General features: G+C 41.2%; 1 protein-coding gene across 1 annotated transcript in view; it reads right to left on the bottom strand.

Annotated features, from left to right (window-relative positions):
- Positions 1 to 5,911: 5,911 nt before the first annotated feature.
- Positions 5,912 to 19,720, bottom strand: part of LOC133454776 (LIM homeobox transcription factor 1-beta-like) — a 61,055-nt gene continuing 47,246 nt past the window's right edge. The window contains exons 4-8 of the mRNA XM_061733499.1: positions 19,419 to 19,588; positions 16,551 to 16,628; positions 15,393 to 15,459; positions 6,770 to 6,934; positions 5,912 to 6,176 (exon numbers count right to left, since the gene is read on the bottom strand). Coding sequence (XP_061589483.1) covers positions 6,019 to 6,176; positions 6,770 to 6,934; positions 15,393 to 15,459; positions 16,551 to 16,628; positions 19,419 to 19,588 — 638 coding nt within the window. The 3' untranslated portion in view covers positions 5,912 to 6,018. The remainder of the gene's footprint in view (positions 6,177 to 6,769; positions 6,935 to 15,392; positions 15,460 to 16,550; positions 16,629 to 19,418; positions 19,589 to 19,720) is intronic.

Below are 19,720 nucleotides of genomic sequence, written 5' to 3' on the forward strand. Positions count from 1 at the left end.
TCAAATCTTGTAAATACTGCGGAGCTAAGCCGTTTTGGGCTTTATATGCAAGTAATAAAATTTTTAATTGAATTCTGAATTTTACAGGTAGCCAATGGAGCGATGCTAACACTGGAGAGACGTGGTCTCTCCTGCTGATTCCTGTCAGCACTCGTGCTGCTGCATTCTGGATCAGCTGGAGCCTATTCAGCAAATTACTGGGACATCCTGCTAACAACACATTACAGTAATCCAGTCTAGAAGATACAAACGCATGAACTAGTTTTTCTGCATCACTCTGCGAGAGGATTTTCCTAATTTTTGCAATATTACGGAGATGGAAAAACGCTATTTTACAAACCTGATTAACATATGGTTTAAACGACAAATCCTGATCGAAAACAACACCAAGGTTTCTCACAGTTGCACTGGAAGCCATCGCAACACCATCTAATCCCTTCCTAAGATGCTCTGGACCAAGAATGATAACCTCTGTTTTATCTGAATTTAGAAGCAAGAAATTTCTGGACATCCAGTCCTTGATGTCCCTAAGACATGCCTGAAGTTTAACCAACGGTTCTGTCTCATCCGGCTTCATAGACAAATAGAGCTGCGTATCATCAGCATAGCGATGAAAGTGTATGCCGTGATTCTGGATTATACTTCCCAACGGCTGCATGTATAAACTAAACAAGATTGGCCCTAGCACTGAACCCTGCGGAACACCATAGCAGACCCTTGACTGTTCTGAAGAAACCTCATGTACATGAACAAACTGGAACCTGTCAGATAGGTATGATTTAAACCAACGTAGAGCTGTCCCTTTAATCCCAACAACATGCTCTAACCTGTGCAGTAAAATGCCATGATCAACAGTGTCTAAAGCCGCACTGAGGTCCAGTAGAACCAATATGGACACTAATCCCTTATCTGAGGCCATAAGAAGGTCATTCGTGACTTGAACCAGTGCTGTCTCTGTGCTATGATGCATTCTGAACCCTGACTGAAAGACTTCAAACAGATCATTTCTATACAAATAGTCACATAACTGGCTTGAAACTGCCTTTTCCAGAATTTTAGATACAAATGGAAGGTTAGAAATTGGCCTATAATTAGCTAAGGTGTCTGGGTCAAGAGAAGGTTTTTTAAGTAAAGGTTTAATTACTGCCACTTTGAAAACCTGTGGTACATATCCTAAGCTTAGGGATAGGTTGATTTGGTCCAGTATTGTCGCACCAATAAGAGAAAAAAAATTTTTGAATAGTCGAGTCGGGATGGGGTCTAACATACATGTGGTAGACTTAGCTCTATTAACGAGTGAAGTCAGCTCAGGGAGGTCTATAGGATCAAAACAGTCTAGAGTCAAGTCAGAGCCTAGGGAAACAAACAAGTGGTTGCTTTGCTAAGTGCAGTAGCGTGATGATTACGGATGAGGAGATGATAAAAGCTAGCCATTGGCTGAGGCGTCAGTCAATCAATCATACTAGAACTAAATGTAATGCTTTTATTAAAATTCTCCTGGTGTGGTACAAACCCCCCCTTCACAGTTGTCACAGGTGTGAAACCATTGAGGCCAAAACAGTTTTATAAACCAGGTTGAAAATATGTTTATTTCTGCTCTAAAGTTGGATATTTAAACATGGCAGTCAAGGACTGACCTTTGGAGCCGGCCTCTAATTGTCAGCTGATGAAAACCCACCCCTTCTCTGTTGGCTTTTCACAGCATGTTTTAATGGGTTTAATCTTTTAAAGAGAATTTGTTGCATCCGTGGTATCAGTACTATCCCTTCTCATTGTTTTATTGATGTTTTTTGTTTATACTCTATTTTACTGGACCTTTTTTTAGTGTTTGATGGATGAATTATTAGGGCCCGAGCACTTACAGTGCGAAGGCCCTATTGTAGGAATTCTTTATTCTTTTCCTTCTGACGAAAGGAGGGCCTTTTTGCCCCCTAAACGTGCCCCAAAAGTCACCAAATTTCGCACGCAAGCCAGGCCTGGCGAAAAATGGGATTTAATGGTTTGCATTAATGGGCGTGGCAAAATGGCTCAACAGCGCCTTTGTGCCTCAAGCCCCACAATACGGTTTGACGTACATGCATGAAAATCGGTACACACCTGTATCATGTCTCAACTTAAAGAAAAGTCTCTTGGCGCTATGGCCGAAACCGAACAGGTTTTTGAATTAATCGTGTAATTTTGCCGCAATTTATGCCATTCCTTCGGCAGTTAATACGGCCTGAACCGTATCGTGCACCGAGGTGTGTTATACTGTACATTGCCATTGTTTATGTAATAATTGCTCGGGGGTCATGTTCTGGATCTCTGGAAAGCGTCTACAGACAACATTTGTTGTATTAGACGCTATATAAATAAAAACGAATTGAATTGAATCGAAATTGAATTGTACATCAAAATGTGCGTCTCCATCCTGTGACAACGCGCATTACTTTTCTCAGTCAAAAACGTTACCGTGGCAACGATAGACGCAAAAAAGCGCACCCCCCTTCATCTGATTGGTCCAGACAGAAAAAACTTTGTGCCTCAAGCCCCACAATACGGTTTGACATACATGCACGAAAATCGCTACACACCTGTATCATGTCGCAACTTAAAGAAAAGTCTCTTGGCGCCATGGCCGAAACCGAACAAGAAGTCAGCCATTTTGAACATTTTGAATTAATCGCGTAATTTTGGCGCAATTTATGCCATTCCTTCGGCAGTTAATATGGCCCGAACCGTAACGTGCACCCAGGTGTGTTATACATCAAAATATGCGTCTCCATCCTGCGACGACGCGCATTATTTTTCTCTTTCATAAGCATTACCGTGACGACGCTAGATGCCAAAAAGCGCGCCCCCTCCTTCATCTGATTGGTCCGTTTTTGATAGTCCCTATTTTCTGGCATAACCTTTGAATGGTATGACATACAGAGTCGTGGGTGGTGTCATCGGACTCGGGTTTGACTCCTTCGGCTAAATTGGTGCAAATTAGCCCCGCCCCTTCTTCTGATTGGTCGATATGTGATACTTACGATTTTCTGCAATAACTTTTGAATGCTCTGACATAGACTCGTGGGTGGTGTCATCGGACATGGTTTTGAGTCCTTGAACATAATTGCTGCAAATTAGCCCCGCCCCTTCATCTGATTGGTCGATATCTGATAGTTCCTACTTTCTGCCATAACTTTTTAATGGTTTGATATAGAGAGTCGTGGGTGGTGTCGTCCGCTAAATGTCCAGGCCTGAAGAATCTACATGCAAGTCATACAAGCTTCCACTGCAGCCTGAACGTGCACAAGGGTGTGAGGACTCGTTCATCGCTGCTTGCAGCTTTAATTATTGTTATCTTTTAAGCTTGTTTTATACCTTTTTATTTACCCTCTGTGCAGAACTTTGGTCTGCCACAGCAATTTAAAGCACTTTATAAACAAAGTTAGTATCGTCTGGTTCCAATTTGTCTTCAGAATGATATTCTGACTTTGATCAGTCATCTTTGCACTAATCTTATCTTTAAAAGGTCTGAGCTAAACAACCGAGCTATGCTGGCACCATTTAAATCAGAACTGGGCCCAAGCACAGTAGAAGGCTTACTATAAACAGATTTGTTAGATTATGAATGTTTTATTTGTTTAATGTGATTATTTTATTCTAAGCATTTCACTTTTCCTGTTAGTATTTGCTCAGGTAAATCAATAAAAGCGTACAACAGTCCCAGAGAGTGCAATCTTTCTTTAATTTAAAATGACAAGTCTAAATCTAAAAGCATCTTTGATGTGCTAACATGGAAAAATAAATAGCAAAGCAAAACTAATTTGCACAGAAATTAAAACAACACAAAAACAGATAAATAACACACGGATATTTGAAGAATATTTGGACAGTACAACATTTCAGTGTTTTTAAATAATAATATTTGGATATTTTGTACATGCAATGTGCACTCTGGTGAGAAATAAATATGTTCTGAGTGTCCATGAGTGTACATGTAAATGAGAACAGATTGTAATCACTGTTGGTGTATTATGTACATTTAGAAACAATTTCAGTCTGCCGGCTCACAAAGCAATGAAGACAAGCTCAGCAAACAACCCTTGTCTAATTTTTGCAATGAAACAACTTACAATATTTTACAGAAGTATCAACATTGTGTTGCCTCAAACAGAAGAACGTCACATAATGTTGCAGAAACAGCAGAAAATCGGACAAATGTCAGCACCTCTCCGAGCTCGTCCCACACGCTGTTGTTGAAGGATGATCGTGGCTGATGTTTATCTGACAAAGGACCTGCAACAAAATCCCCAAATTTCAGCTTCAGGTTTTTTCTTTTCTTTGGCTGGTGGAGGTCCCATGTGTCTCAACCTGATCTCACAAAAATCCGTGAAATGCCCACGACCTCTCACCACTATTTTCCGTGGCACCAACACGAAAATTGTATAATTCCGTATGAGCACCACGGATATTGTACCTATGCGAAGTCAATGGGATCCGTTGTCGTGATATACACAGATTATTACATTATTATTATGTATATATTATTCTTTATTATAGTGGCTAAGTTATGAGTTCGTACTTCTAACCAATCATAAGTGATGCAATAACCTAACCAGACCTAAACCAGAGCGTCATCCAGCCACAAAATATAATTTTTAATTGCTTTTGAACCAGGAAGTGGAGACAGGCGATATTTAAATTCATTGTTTTAACCCTGTTCTCCCGTTTCGTCACCACAGGGAATTCCCTGGGCATCCCCTCTACGTCATAGAGTGACGAGCGGAGATCCTGATCACGTGACGAGTGCCCCGATCGTGGATGTTTTTTTTTTTAAATTTATTTATAAACTTTACTTAACATTTCAATTTATGGATCGCAGATGTGTGGTCATTGATTACTGTTGCTATGCACGTGGAAATAAACCGTTAAATATACTGTATTGTGCTTTTGAACGGTAAATATTAAAATAAACTGTACACAGGTACATTTACAACTTATATTGAATCACTGTGAATACATCAGTCAGTTACATGACGTAAAATAAAGTATCCTAAATAAACAAACATATTTACAATTCTTTAACATACATCATCTCTATAAAATGTAGTTACTATTTCAGATGCACTACATAATAGATATATTCAATTGATATATGTTTTTTAAAACGTTTTTATACGTTAGGGTTAACCCAAACCAATGTGACTACAAATATGGCGCTGAATAGTATAAAGCTGTATAGCATGACTCTAGGGAAATGTAGTTCTTAGCAAATATTATTTTTTTTCACAGAAATGGAAGTTGTTAATACTAAAACAAGAGTGTACATAGTAGTTTAAGTAGTTTAAATATCCACTTCCTGGTTCCAAAGCAATTAAAAATGATATTTTGTTGCTGGACGACGCTCTGGTTAAGGTTTGGTTAGGTTATTGCACCACTTATGATTGGTTTGAAGTAGGAAACGCTTGTGGTTTTTGCTAAAAATAATAACTTCACATTACTTACGCCACCTCCGTCTCCGTGGCGACAGCAAACAACATGGTTAAATACTGGAATTTACGTTAAATATTAGAAAACACAGTTAAATACTCGCCGTCAAAATACTGTTAAAAATCATCAAAACACCATTAAAACACTGTTAAAACAGCGTTAAAAACATGCTTTTACAAACTGACAGTAACAAACAGTAACTTGCACGTCAAAAACTCATAACCTGGCCACTATAATAAAGAATAATATGTACATAATAATAATGTAATAATCCGTGTATATATCACGACAACAGATCCCATTGACTTCGCATAGGTACAATATCCGTGGTGCTCACACGGAATTATACCATTTCCGTGTTGGTGCCACGGAAAATAGTGGTGAGAGGTCGTGGGCATTTCACAGATTTTTGTGAAATCAGGTTGTGTCTGAAGGATCCTGCAGTTTTGTCTTGCAGGACATCCAGATGATCTGATGTCTGCACATATGTACACTTGTTGTCCACAGCCTGGGGGACATTATCATGGGTGGGGTGGGGCCGACAACAATTATGGGGTCTCAGGAAGCAAAGTAGGAGCTCTGCATGGAGTAAAGGTGGTCAATAGGGTTCCCTGCCCGAGCCTGCAAAGAAGCCATATCTGCAGCGGCCATGAAGCAATCACCAAGACTGGTCAGAGAGGCGTCACTGTCAATGTCATGGAAGACGGAGTCAGTTCCTAACCAGAAGAGAGGGGAAGCCAAGGACAGAAACAGGCAGGTCAAACATGGCAGAACAAGTACATCTTCGTACCATTAAATGCACTCTTACAGAACTTCCCACATCTACAGCCCCTGACACGGACATACACTGCAAAAACTCTAAATCTTACCAGGAATATTTGTCTTATTTCTAGTTAAAATGTCTCATTTTTAGCCAAAAAATCTCATTACAATTAAAACAAGAGTCATCACCAGAAAAATAACTGATTTGAAAATTTTCACCTGTTTCAAGTACATTTTCACTTGAAATAAATAGAAAATCTGCCAGTGGGACAAGATTTATCTTTTCATTACAAGCAAAAAAATGTTGTTCCACTGGCAGATTTTTCTACTTATTTTAAGTGAAAATCTTCTTGAATCAGGTGAAAATGGTTGATTTTTTTTTACTAAAAAAAAACATTTTAACTAGAAATAAGACAAATATTCTTGTTAGGATTTTGAGTTTTTGCAGTGTATGCAAACTGTTGGAGACTAATATGAAGTGGGCGGTAACCACAGAAATACAAAATAACATTAAGAACAATGTCGACACAAGCAGCACAGTGCTAACCGTAGGGGTTCATGTGGTCACCGGGCATCTGTGGCGGGGTGAGACCCTGCTGGAAGGGGTCGATGTTGTATACGCCGTGCTCCATGGAGACCAGCTGGTGCTGACCTGGAGCTAGAGGTCCTGGGTAGGGGCGGAGCAGACCCTCCATGCAGCCTGATATCACCTCTGTAAGAATGACAGGCCAAGAGCGAGAGTTCAACCTGCACATATTCCAACATAAACATATTTAGAGTCCGAGCATTTACAGTGCAAAGGCCCTATTGTATCTGTAGGAGATGTTCTCGTTCTTTCTTTTTCTTTTTTTCCTTCTTCCGACAAAATGAGGGCATTTTTGCCCCCCTAAACGTGCCCCAAAAGTCACCAAATTTTGCACGCAAGCCAGGCCTGGCGAAAAATTTGATATTTAATGGTTTGCATTAATGGGCGTGGTAAAATGGCTCAACCGCACCCCCTAGAAAACTTCGTGCCTCAAGCCCCACAATACGGTTTGACATACATGCAAAATCGGTACACACCTGTATCATGTCGCAACTTAAAGAAAAGTCTCTTGGCGCCATGGCCGAAACCAAACAGGAAGTCGGCCATTTTGAACATTTTGAATTCATCGCGTAATCTTGGCGCAATTTATGCCATTCCTTCGGCAGTTAATACGGCCCGAACCGTAACGTGCACCGAGGTGTGTTATACTGTACATTGCCATTGTTTACGTAATAATTGCTCGGGGGTCATGTTCTGGATCTCTGGAAAGCGTCTACAGACAACATTTGTTGTATTAGACGCTATATAAATAAAAACGAATTGAATTGAATCGAAATTGAATTGTACATCAAAATGTGCGTCTCCATCCTGTGACAACGCGCATTACTTTTCTCAGTCAAAAACGTTACCGTGGCAACGATTGACGCAAAAAAGCGCACCCCCCTTCATCTGATTGGTCCAGACAGAAAAAACTTTGTGCCTCCAGCCCCACAATACGGTTTGACATACATGCACGAAAATCGCTACACACCTGTATCATGTCGCAACTTAAAGAAAAGTCTCTTGGCGCCATGGCCGAAACCGAACAGGAAGTCAGCCATTTTGAACATTTTGAATTAACCGCGTAATTTTGGCGCAATTTATGCCATTCCTTCGGCAGTTAATATGGCCCGAACCGTAACGTGCACCCAGGTGTGTTATACATCAAAATATGCGTCTCCATCCTGCGACAACGCGCATTATTTTTCGCTTTCAAAAGCGTTACCGTGACGACGCTAGATGCCAAAAAGCGCGCCCCCCCTTCATCTGATTGGTCGATATGTGATAGTTTCTATTTTCTGGCATAACCTTTGAATGGTTTGACATAGAGAGTCGTGGGTGGTGTCATCGGACTCGGTTTTGACTCCTTGACCTTAATTGGTGCAAATTAGTGCCGCCCCTTCTTCTGATTGGTCGATATGTGATACTTCCAACTTTCTGCAATAACTTTTGAATGGTTTGACATAAAGACTCGTGGGTGGTGTCATCGGACTCAGTTTTGAGTCCTTGAACATAATTGCTGCAAATTAACCACGGCCCTTCATCTGATTGGTCAATATCTGATAGTTCCTACTTTCTGCCATAACTTTTTAATGGTTTGACATAGAGAGTCGTGGGTAGTGTCAACCGCTAAGTGTCCAGGCCTGAAGAATCTACATCAAGTCATACAAGCTTCCACTGCAGCCTGAACGTGCACAAGGTTGTGAGGGCCCGTTCATCGCTGCTTGCAGCTTTAATTCGTCTTGTGTTTGTGGAGTTCTCCCAAATTACCCGTCGTCTCTTAATACCAGTTAAACATATTAACACACTAAGGCCAAATCCACAAAGAATAGATTGCGCCCGCAAATAGCGCTGTGAATTGCGCCGCATTTGCGCCCGCAATTTGCCCCCGCAATTTGCCCTTTAAGGTCCTATTCACAACTATATTCACAACCTATTCACGCTGTAATGATATGCCGGCGCAAACACGCCCATAAAGTTTTGCAGCTGAGTGCAATTTTCCCTTGTCTGAGTAAGTGAGCGGAGCTGTTTCCAGCAGGCCCATTTCTACGAGGGTGCATAAGCATGCATTGCACCCTCAGTTTATGTGTTTGCATGCTCAGTTGAAAAGACGAAAAGAAAACTGACAAATGCGCGCTTGTTAAGCCTGATTTATGGTTCCACGTTAAATCGACGGCGTAGCCTACGGCGTAGGGTACGCGGCGACTCGCACCATACGTTCGCGTCCCCGCGTATCCCACGCCGTAAGCTCTGCGTTGGTGCAACGCGGAACCATAAATCAGCCAGTGTCCGTCACTCATGCTTCCAGCAGTTTCCTGCACCAGCAAGACGCTGCTCTCTGCTGCTCCGTTATACGATGGATATTCGGAAGTGGTTCAAGCACAACCACGCCAGCAGTTTACAGGACTGTCTCAGAAAATTTGAATATTGTGATAAAGTCCTTTATTTTCTGTAATGCAATTAAAAAAAACAAAAATGTCATACATTCTGGATTCATTACAAATCAACTGAAATATTGGAAGCCTTTTAATATTTTAATATTGCTGATTATGGCTTACAGTTTAAGATTAAGATTCCCAGAATATTCAAATTTTTTGAGATAGGATATTTGAGTTTTCTTAAGCTACGAATTGTTTGTAATAAAGCAGCCCCTTACTGTATGGATGAATCCTGAGGTCCGTCCTGTTATTTTTATTTTTAAATCCGAGATAAGTCCACAACCCCACTTGATCTGACTGTCTACAAGGGATGTCCCGATACCATTTTTTTCACACCAAGTACGAGTAGCCTACGAGTATTTTAATTTGTTTACTCGCCGATACCGAGTACCGATCCGATACTTCTACCACAAAAATAACTAGGCCAAAAATGCAATGAAAAATGCAATGAATTGGAAAGCAGGTTTTATTTGCAACAGAAATTCAATTTTAAACAAAACTCGGCCAGGTAGGCTACATTGAGCTGTTACTTTTCTTTTATCCCTTTTATCCACGTACGCGTCAATCTCATGACATCACTGAGTGATTCTTTGGGAAAAATGTTTGTTTTTGCATGTTTTGTCACATTTACACAGACTCAAAATACACACAGTTTCTATGAGTTCATGGGCTTGTTCTAGTTCTGCCTGGTTAAAAAAGAAAAATACAAAGGCTTGAAATTTTGTGCTACTTGTGCTTAATTTATTTTTTTATTCTGTTATTATTTTATTATTTATTAAAGTACTTGAATTTACTTTAAGATTAATTTAATTTAATTTAGCTATTCTTTATTTTTTATTTATTTTATTGATTTAATTTGCCTGAAGATGATTATTTTGTACTTCAGATGTTACTCAACAGTTACTCAATACTTGAGTAGTTTTTTCACCAAATACTTTTTTACTTTTACTCAAATAATTATTTGGATGACTACTTTTTACTTCTACTTGAGTCATATTATTCTGAAGTAACAGTACTTTTACTTGAGTACAATTTTTGGCTACTCTACCCACCTCTGGAAACAACATAAACAATCAAATAGAATTTAAAAAACAGGCTAAATGAAATGATTTTACACACTCTTGTACAGTAGGTGGCGGTATGCACCTTAAAGTTGGTTGCGATCCTCCAATAAAACAGAGAAGAAGAAGAAGAAGAAGAAGAACATAAACAATCCCATTCTTACAGTCTGGTTAGTGCCGTTTTCAGGCAAGATAGTGACAATTAATGTAAGCAGGACGTCAGCAGGGTGGACATATTTCAAAATAAGGGACGACGACAGAAGCAAGACTGCAGGCTGTCGGCGCGGCTAACGGGGCTAATGCGGCTAATGGGGCTAACGCGGCTAACGGCTAACCGGAATGTAACAATGGGATTGTTTATGTCGTACTGTGAGTTACGTGGAGTGTTTAATAAAGTTCCCTGTGAGTAAGATTTGTCCAGTTTGTATAATTAAGGAAGATATAATTTACTGAAACATGGAACAGCACCTACAGCCTCAGAGCTGCTGCTGCTGCTCAGCCAGGCTGCCAGGCCCGGGGAGCCGCAGGCCGGCTAAACGTCTCCCCCTAGCGGCGCTAACCAGTAACTTCAAATATCGGTGCGTGGTATCGGAGGATTTTTGCGAGTACGAGTACGAGAATATGAGGGCAGTATCGGCCCCGATACCGATACCAGTATCGGTATCGGGGCATCCCTATGTCTGATTATAGATTTCACCCTTAATATCATTCAGTATCACACAGGCTTGAATTATATTGAAGAGAGAGAGAAACAGAGACAGAGCGGGAGTGAGGAGTGAGTTTGCGCGCAGTTAATACACGCTTCGAAAAGACGGTATTTGCTCCACTATTTTTGCGTCTGGCCTTTGTGAATTAGACGGTTTTTGCAATGAGGCTTACTTGCATAGAAAGGGGGCAATTTTGCGCCGAATGTATGAATATTACCTAATTTACATGCATGCAAATGGCACAGGCGCACCATGACACTATTTGCTTGGCAGCGCAGTTTGTGGTGCAATTCGCCCTTTGCGGTGCTTTGTGAATTAGACGCTCTCTTTTTGTCTCACGGCCGCAAAAGCCGCGCAATCCTTTTGTGGATTTGGCCCTAAATGTTGTGCAGCTATGCAGTGGTGGGATTTTATTTTTCTGTCATCTGCATTTTAAATTTTACTCAATACCAGATAGTTGTTCATTCAAGCCACATGCTTGACATCTAAATATCTAATGTTTGCACAAACAATAATTAAGACCAGTGTTAGTCATTGTGCATCTTGCCAGTTTTCACTTGTAGCTACAAAAATATACCATGATCAAAGAGTGTTAGCTAACAACATTAATGTATCCAATCTCATGTTTATTTATTTGAAACATTTACAGCTTGTAAATGTTTATTTGCATTGAAAAAAATCCACCTACCGGTAAATCTCATTAGTACTGAACTGGCACTGGTGAAGTTTACCAAGAATCTCCTCAGGTCCTCCAAAAGTGGGCTTGATACTTGTCTTGTTAGACCTCTGTGCTGCATTTGATATTATTGATCAACTTCAGAGGATTGAATGTTTTTTTGAGAGTAAAGGCAGGAACCGCATCCATCTGGTTTGACTCATATGTATTGTATCTGATAGATTCCTCTTCGTTATGTAGTTCCACAGGATTCTTTATTTGGACCCTTACATCTCACTCCATCTGCTTGCGTTACGTCCTATTACTGAGCAGCATGGCAATCAGTTTCATTGCTATACAGCTAATAGGCTACTCTTTTGTTTTTGTGTCAGATTGAAGTAATAAATCAGAATGTCTAATGAATGAAACTCATTTATTATTTGATGTGTTGTTTCATCATTTCTCGTGCTCATTCTGCATTTGTTGTATTGTTTTATATCTTTGCTGTCTGGCTGGCCTGTCAATCAAGCCTGTTGCTATGTGACTTGGGTAGCTAGGTGTTGGTGGCCATTGCTAGAAAGAAGAGGGAGTTTGTTAGCTTTGAGCGGCTAAAATGACCTTCAGTTAATTCACAACAAAACAGTGTATTTATTGAACATTTGATTTGTGTATTTATAACTTGATGATTAATCAACTGCATATTTTCATCATTTAGGGATATGTACAGTACATTCTTTATTTGTTAAAATAATGTATTAATTGAAGAGCTTCCATGATACTCAGCTAGATGTTTCCAGGAAGGTAGTTAACCCCATTTAATTAGCTGGACTACAAGAATGTGTCTGGGACATAAAGACTTGGATTCCTTCTTGTTTCCTGCTGGTACATGAGGTTGCCCTAAAATGACAGTGAATTGTCTCCAGGTGACGTAAAATAGAATAGAATAGAATAGAATACATCTTTATTGTCCACCAGAGGTGGAAAATTGTCTTTGGCTCACCAAAAAACAAACATCTCTAAAAAACAGACAGCTCTAGGACAACAACATACATACATACATGTACATAAGAACAACAGAGGTACAATTAACATATAAGTAAAAAGATAAATAAGAATAAAAATAGAAATAAAAAGTAGAAATGATACAGTTCATCAGAGTCTGTGGATTGGTCACTTTTTAGAGTTAAGACAACTGATTGCATTGGGAATAAAAGATTTTCTGAAGGCGCCTTTGGCCAGAGGAACTCTGTAGCGCCTCCCAGACTTCATAAGTTCAAAGTGTCTAGAAAGAGGATGAGAGCTGTCTGCCACAATTCTCCCGGCCTTTCTCCTTGTCCTTTCACTGTAAAGGTGGCTAAGTGGCTTAAGGGGTTTTCCCACAATTTTGCTCGCCATTGTCACAATCCTGTTTAGTTTGTTCTTGCACTTAACGTTCAAGTGACCAAACCAAGCAGAGATATGAAAAGTTAGGACACTCTCAATGTGTGTGGTGTACACAAGCTCCAAGATTTTTGGGCTAACACCAAGACAGCTCAATCTTCTAAGGAGATTGAGTCTCTGAGAGCATTTCTTAAAAATAAAAACTGTGTTTTCAATAAAACTCACCTGACAATCAAGAACTGTGCCAAGATATTTAAAAGTTTCCACTGTTTCAACAGGTTGACCATGCAGTGTAACTGGCTTCAATGTCAGATCCTGCTTAGTGCAAAGAAGCAGCTCCTTTGTTTTGGACACATTGATCACTAGCTGGCTTTTTTGACACCAAGCTTCAAGGGCATTAATATGGCTAAGATAGAAAGCCTCACCAGAGGGATCTGTTCTCTGCAGCAGACCAACTAAGGCCATGTCGTCTGCGTATTTGATCAATTTAAAGTTCCTTTCATTTAGTGCAAATTCATTAGTAAAAAGAGAAAAAAGCAAGGGTGAAAGAACACTGCCTTGTGGGCAGCCAGTGCTTATAGTAAGCACTGGCACTAGACGTAAAGTGTTGCAGGAAGAGTTTCGCTGCAGGATTAACAGGAAAGTTCATATTTCCCAAATTTAACTTTCAATCGGCTTCTTCTTGAATTAGTGATCCCGTTTAAAATCCTTCTCTTGACATAGAAAACCCCTTACAGGCCAAACATCCCCTTCTGTTCAGGAATCTACAGTTTAATCTCATCCCAACATCTCTTCCCTCTAAACTAACCTTAAAGCTGCTGGTTTAAGTGCTCCACCATGCCTTGCACTGGCAAATCTTTAGAGGGCAAATTTAGGATAATTTTAAGTGATTGGAGGACGACATAGATATAAGCTCACTGTTTATTTTTCATTGGATTATAAAGATGGAAATCACAACTGATGTGGCAACACTGCTGTTTAGTGTGATATTCAGTTAACTTCAATTCAATTATATCTATATAGCGTCTATTACAACACAAGTTGTCTCCGGCATCTTTCCAGAGACCAGAACATGACCCCCGAGCAATTATTACATAAGCAAGGGTAGGTAAAAACTCCCCTTTAGGAGGGAAGAAACCTGGACCAGGACCTGGATCATAAGGGGGGACCCTCCTGATGAAGACCAGCCGGGGAGAGCAAAAAAGAGAGATAGGAAAGGGAGGATGAAGAACAGAGAGAGGAGAGACATAGACACAACGGTTAGCTGGTGGACGACAGAGACCGCTATATAAACAGGTGTAGAGAGCAGACCCTGAGGCGGTCGGAGGGGGGGGGCTGCAGGCATCTACCAGACATCCATACACACAGGTGGAAGCAAGCATATCCATTGAACAATCAAAATAATAAAATTAGAGAAATGGATGAAGAGGCACAGAGTGAACACAAAATGAAGAAATTTAGTAAACGGTTCTGGCACTATTTTCAATTTTTTTTTTTTTTAAGTGGCTCTCCTGTAGTATTTTGTCTGAGATCACTGGTCTAACCAGACAAATATACAAGGTCTTTTAAGTGGAAATCAGGATTTTCTGTGTTTTAACAGTAGTTTCGTTCTTTTTTTGTTCTTATTTAATAAGCTGCTTACTTGTTTAGTAAGGATACTTGCCTATTCTGCTCCGGACTGAGTTCAAGGATCCCTATTAATGTAAAAAGAAACACCACATCCCTTCCTTTTATTTGTTTGTTTTTTGTATAAGATGTATAATAGATATGTAAACTGAGTGGCTGCTTGATCTGTTATTCACGAGGCTCCGTCCTATACCAACATCAGCCTCAAACATTTGCTGGTTTGCTCATCTCATTTGCTTATCAGCAGCAGCTTCCGCGATCATAAACACCGCCGCACTGCCAATATTGACATGCTGGAAGTCCCTGCACAGATCCAGGAAGCTCCTTGCCAAAGCAGCGAGACACTTATCTAAACTGTCTGCTCATATCCGACTTGGCAACAAGCCCATGAGGCATGAGGAGCGACGCTGCAGCGGGGATCACAGCTCCCGCTTTACAGATCGGAAAACGGGAGAACTGATATTTGCCAGCAGAGATGTCGCTCCAGCTTTGCAACAGGATCCTAAAGCCGACAAAACTGGGAGTGTTTACCGAGTGGCTGTCCTCTGTTTATTGTTCTCATAATAAATGTCATATTTCAAGCTGTTTCTTCAAATAATTCATAAAATACTTTGCCGTCAGTGATCACTGTCCCTGTAATTAGAATGGACGGAGTCCAGGCTGCTGAAGCCCATAAATACTGTTTCTGATTTGGTGACGTGAGCGAGCAGCTGACCGCTGCAGATGAAGGATGCTCACCTCGGCCGAGCCGTTGGCTGCTGTGCTGCTCCTGCTGTTGCTGTTGTCGACGGGCTAACTTCTTCATCTGTAAATAAATACACACAGCGGGAGTTTGGGGTGTGAAGAACAGCCAGTTACCGTGGAGACACAGACTAAATAATAACTACTTGTCTGCCTTCTCCAAGTCAAATATTTAAAACATTAAATTCTGTGCAAAAGTCAGAAATGCAACATGAAATGAGACGAGAGACGAGAGATGAGGTCCAACCTCGACAGCAGAGCATCCGATATGCACATAAACTCATTACAAATAATTACAACAATGACACTAGTTTTCATTTTCATTTTTAAATTTTATATTATTTGAGATATACCTACTCACACTCATGTAGCCTATATGTGTAAATATATATTTATATACATATATGTACAGTATATAAGAGTTATGTGTCTGAGATTGAATTTTAATGTATTATTAATTATCAAACGATTTTTATTATATTTTTACTTTAAACCAATAGATTGGTTAGAGAGGGTACAACCTTATTTATTTATTTTAATAAAAGAAATTCATCCTGAAAGCTATATTGGTCACACAAGCACAAAGTGTGGAAGAATAAAGGTTTTAGCTGGAACAACCAAAGCATCGGCATCAAAACACATTATATTATTGAACATATATAGAAAAATATGGAAATCCCTCCTAGTCTTTCTTTGAGGAGCACTGCTTAAAACGGTGTATTCTTATATATTTGAGATCTTCTTTTCTATGTTTCTGATTCAGCTTTGTATTTATACATCACATTTAATACCACTAATTATAAAATGTTAGTCATATGATGACTGGGGTAAAAGACGCTGTTGCTGGTCAGATTGTAGAAAGCTTTTCCATTCAAACTCCAATAAGCAGATCAAACAGCAGATTATGAATGATTGATCCTCTGGACTTAACTGATGAAGGATCAGATATTTTTGGTAGAAAGAGGTCAGGTCCTGGTTTCAAGGTAAACTCTGAAAGGCCACTAATATAAAATGAGGGTCATGTGACCACATTTTTCATCTGAAGGCAACGTCAGGTTAATCTTGATGGGCCTTTACTGTTGCTTTGTGCGGCCATGAAACATCACACAGGTACATGGTATGGTTCAGGTATGGTGTTGGTTGAACTTGACTGACCTTTGCTCTCTGGTTCTGGAACCAGACCTGGACCACACGGACGCTGAGTCCAGTCTCTGCAGCCAGCGTTTCTCTCACCTGCACGTCACAAGAGTTAAAGTCATAACCTATAGTTATGAACAAGGTAGATACCACACTAATTACCTTACTCTGCTTTCCAGTGTTCTCTGATTTATCTACAGTGTTATTGTGAGGAACTGCCATCTTAGATATGACCCTAAGTTAAAAAGAGAAGGTAAAACCATATTTCAGCTTTCACAAAATACCCTCTTTTCCAAAGTTTGTTCAACCAGAAACTCTCTATGACATCATCCAGAGTGAAGCTTCTTGTATAGTCGCGTTCTTTTGGCAGCAGCCTGAGCTTCAATGGTCATCATAAAAGCAGAAGTTTACAACTGCACAACAAGGATGGAGCATGTTTTCCATCCCAGTGGATCATCTTTTTCTTCCTACTAAGTATTTAGCCTTTGTTTTCAAGATGTTTACATTTTTTTTTATTGTGAGGGAAGTTGGACCCCGATTCAGCAAATTTGGTTTGACTTTCTTGGCCATCAGTAGAGCAAATGCATTTGTTTCACAACAGGTCGTGGAGGACTGCTGTGTGAACAAGGTCCAGTACTGAATGTATATATTCAGAGGATGTGGGACCTTTGGAAAACTTCAAAACGCAACATCCAACTTAAATTGGTGGCTCAGTGTTTGGAGCACTTGGAGCTGTGTCCTCCAAGCTGGGGTTGGCTCCAGCAGATCCCAGAAACAACATCAGAGATCTTGGTCCAGAAGAGCCCAGTCCCCAAGAACAGCAAAAAGATTTTCTTCAAAGCCAATGCCAAACAACTTTGACCCTTGTTTGGATGATTGAACTTTGAAGAAACATATTGGAAATTTTACAATTGATCCATTTAACAAACCGGAGCCTTAGTAGTGTGGTGAAGAACCAAACACAGCCACAACATCTTTTCACCTCCTCCTCATGCTGGTGATCAGCCTGGTCACACTGCTGTGGGATGGCATCCCATTCCTCAACCAAGTCCCAAGTCAGCCAACATGGTTGTGTTGGTCACTCAGGCACGAACAGGACGCCCAACCTGATCCCACAAGTGTTCAGTGGGGTTGAGGTCAGAACGGCTGGCACGTCTCCACCCTCTCCACTCCCACATTCTGGACGTGGTCTCTAATAAACCCACTCTGTGGGGGCAAGTGTTGTCATTGAAGGATAGAGTTGCGTCCCAGACTGTGGAGGTATGGGATCACCACTGGTTGCAGAATCTCATCTCTATGTCTCTGCATTGAGATTACCTCCACACTGCTTCCACCTAGAAGATATTACTCTATCAGTGCAGCAATCAACACAGCGTTTTCCGCATCTTCTCCACACTTTGACCCTACGATCCAACTGCCGTAAGCAGAATCTGGACTCATCGCTGAACATAACGTTCCTCCACATGTCAAGGTGCCTGATTGACACTTGATTGGTAGGAACTGGGGGTACCAGGAGCTAAAAATAAATTGTTTGGCATTGGCAGAGAACATTTGGCAAATGCACCAGAGACAATCCAGCTCATAATAGTGCAAGATGCTGGCACGTAACACACACATGGAAGCCACAACCATCTCATCAATAAAGGTTGTGACTTAAAGGTGACCTATTATGGCATTTAATGTATATTTTAAACAGGCCTTGAATGTCTTAAAAACAATCTAAAGCTTGTTTTTTCTACATAAATCAGAAATCCAGCCTGTGGGCCATGTCTCTAGTTTTACCTCTTCTAACCTCTTTTTCTGCGCCTCACTTTTAGGGAAGGGGGGGGGGGTATGATAATGAGGCTCTGTGCTGATTGGCCCCCCGAATGACGTGTAGCAGGGGAGGAGCATTAACCTGCTCCGCCAGAGCAGCCCAAGCCTGTAAATTATCACAACACTGAATTTTCACAAATGGAAACTTTATTGTTAAAAAAATAAAATATGAGTTGTATATAAATAACATTCATGCACTATTTCAGCCGGATCTGCCCGGCGGATGCTGAACGCTGGCCCCGGAGCCACGCCGGGCGCCCGGGAGCGAGCAGCGCGCATCACCGCGGCTTTAACGGGGGAATCTGACCGGTTCTGACCGGCCGGGACCGCAGGAACCGGCCTGGACTGGTAGCAGGGACTCCCGGGGACCGACCAGCGGAATTTCAGCCGGATCTGCCCAGCGGATGCTGCGCGACGGGCGCCGCAATCCCACGACGGGCGCACAGATCCGCTCCGGAGCGCATCCGCTGCGCATCGCCCGTTACAGGGGATCAAACCGACAGATTTGCCTGAAAATCTCGGAGGGTGAAGCTGGTCCAGCCTGGGACAGACCCCCGAGGACCCAGCTCCCAAACCACCCGGGAACCTGGATGATTTAACCCGGATCCGCTCTGCCGCGGCGCCGCGTCCGACTGGCTCAATGAAAGGACCGCTCCAGCAGCGGAGAGAGCTGGTTGTGGGCGTGGTTTCAGCAGCGGAGGCTGAACCTATGGAAATCTGCTCCCGTCGTGACGTCACGACGGGAGCAGATTTTCATCGGCTCAAAAAAACCACGTGACACTGGGGGACTCGGTCCGGCGGGGGTCAGAGAGCTTGCAGAAATTCATGGTATTTTGTCTCCCCTGTGCTGGCAGGGTGAGGGGAGACCACTTTATATATGTTAAAACAAGAAAAAACGTGTTTTTCATAATAGGTCCCCTTTAAATGGTGTGTTTCTCACGTGTCTTTTTGGTGGTACGTTAATTGAAGTACTTTAAACGGTCGATGAATAGTCTTATACTTCGTAAAAACTAAACTGGAGTGAAATAACTAACTTAACTCTTATATAGAATAGATCATCCTTCCACTCACCTTTCTGCATGGTTTGGAGGAGACCTCGAACGAGGCTTTGAAGGCTCTCCTCTGCTGGGTGGTGAGGATGGTGCGTGGTCGTTTAGGCCGGCGTGAATCCTTGCTGTCATCACTGCCTTTAGTTGCTGCATGTTGCTTCTCTGACCTCACATCCTCATCCTCACTTTTATCTGTCGCCAGACACAAATGGCCTCAACATCGTTCTTGTGTTTCATCAACTGTTACTTTAAGGTGACAGCAGTGTCTCATCTAACTTCGAATGAATTCTCTTTTCCAATAAATTATGTTCTATGAAATGTAGA

This window comes from Cololabis saira, chromosome 11, assembly GCF_033807715.1.
Source record: "Cololabis saira isolate AMF1-May2022 chromosome 11, fColSai1.1, whole genome shotgun sequence".
NCBI lineage: Eukaryota > Metazoa > Chordata > Actinopteri > Beloniformes > Belonidae > Cololabis > Cololabis saira.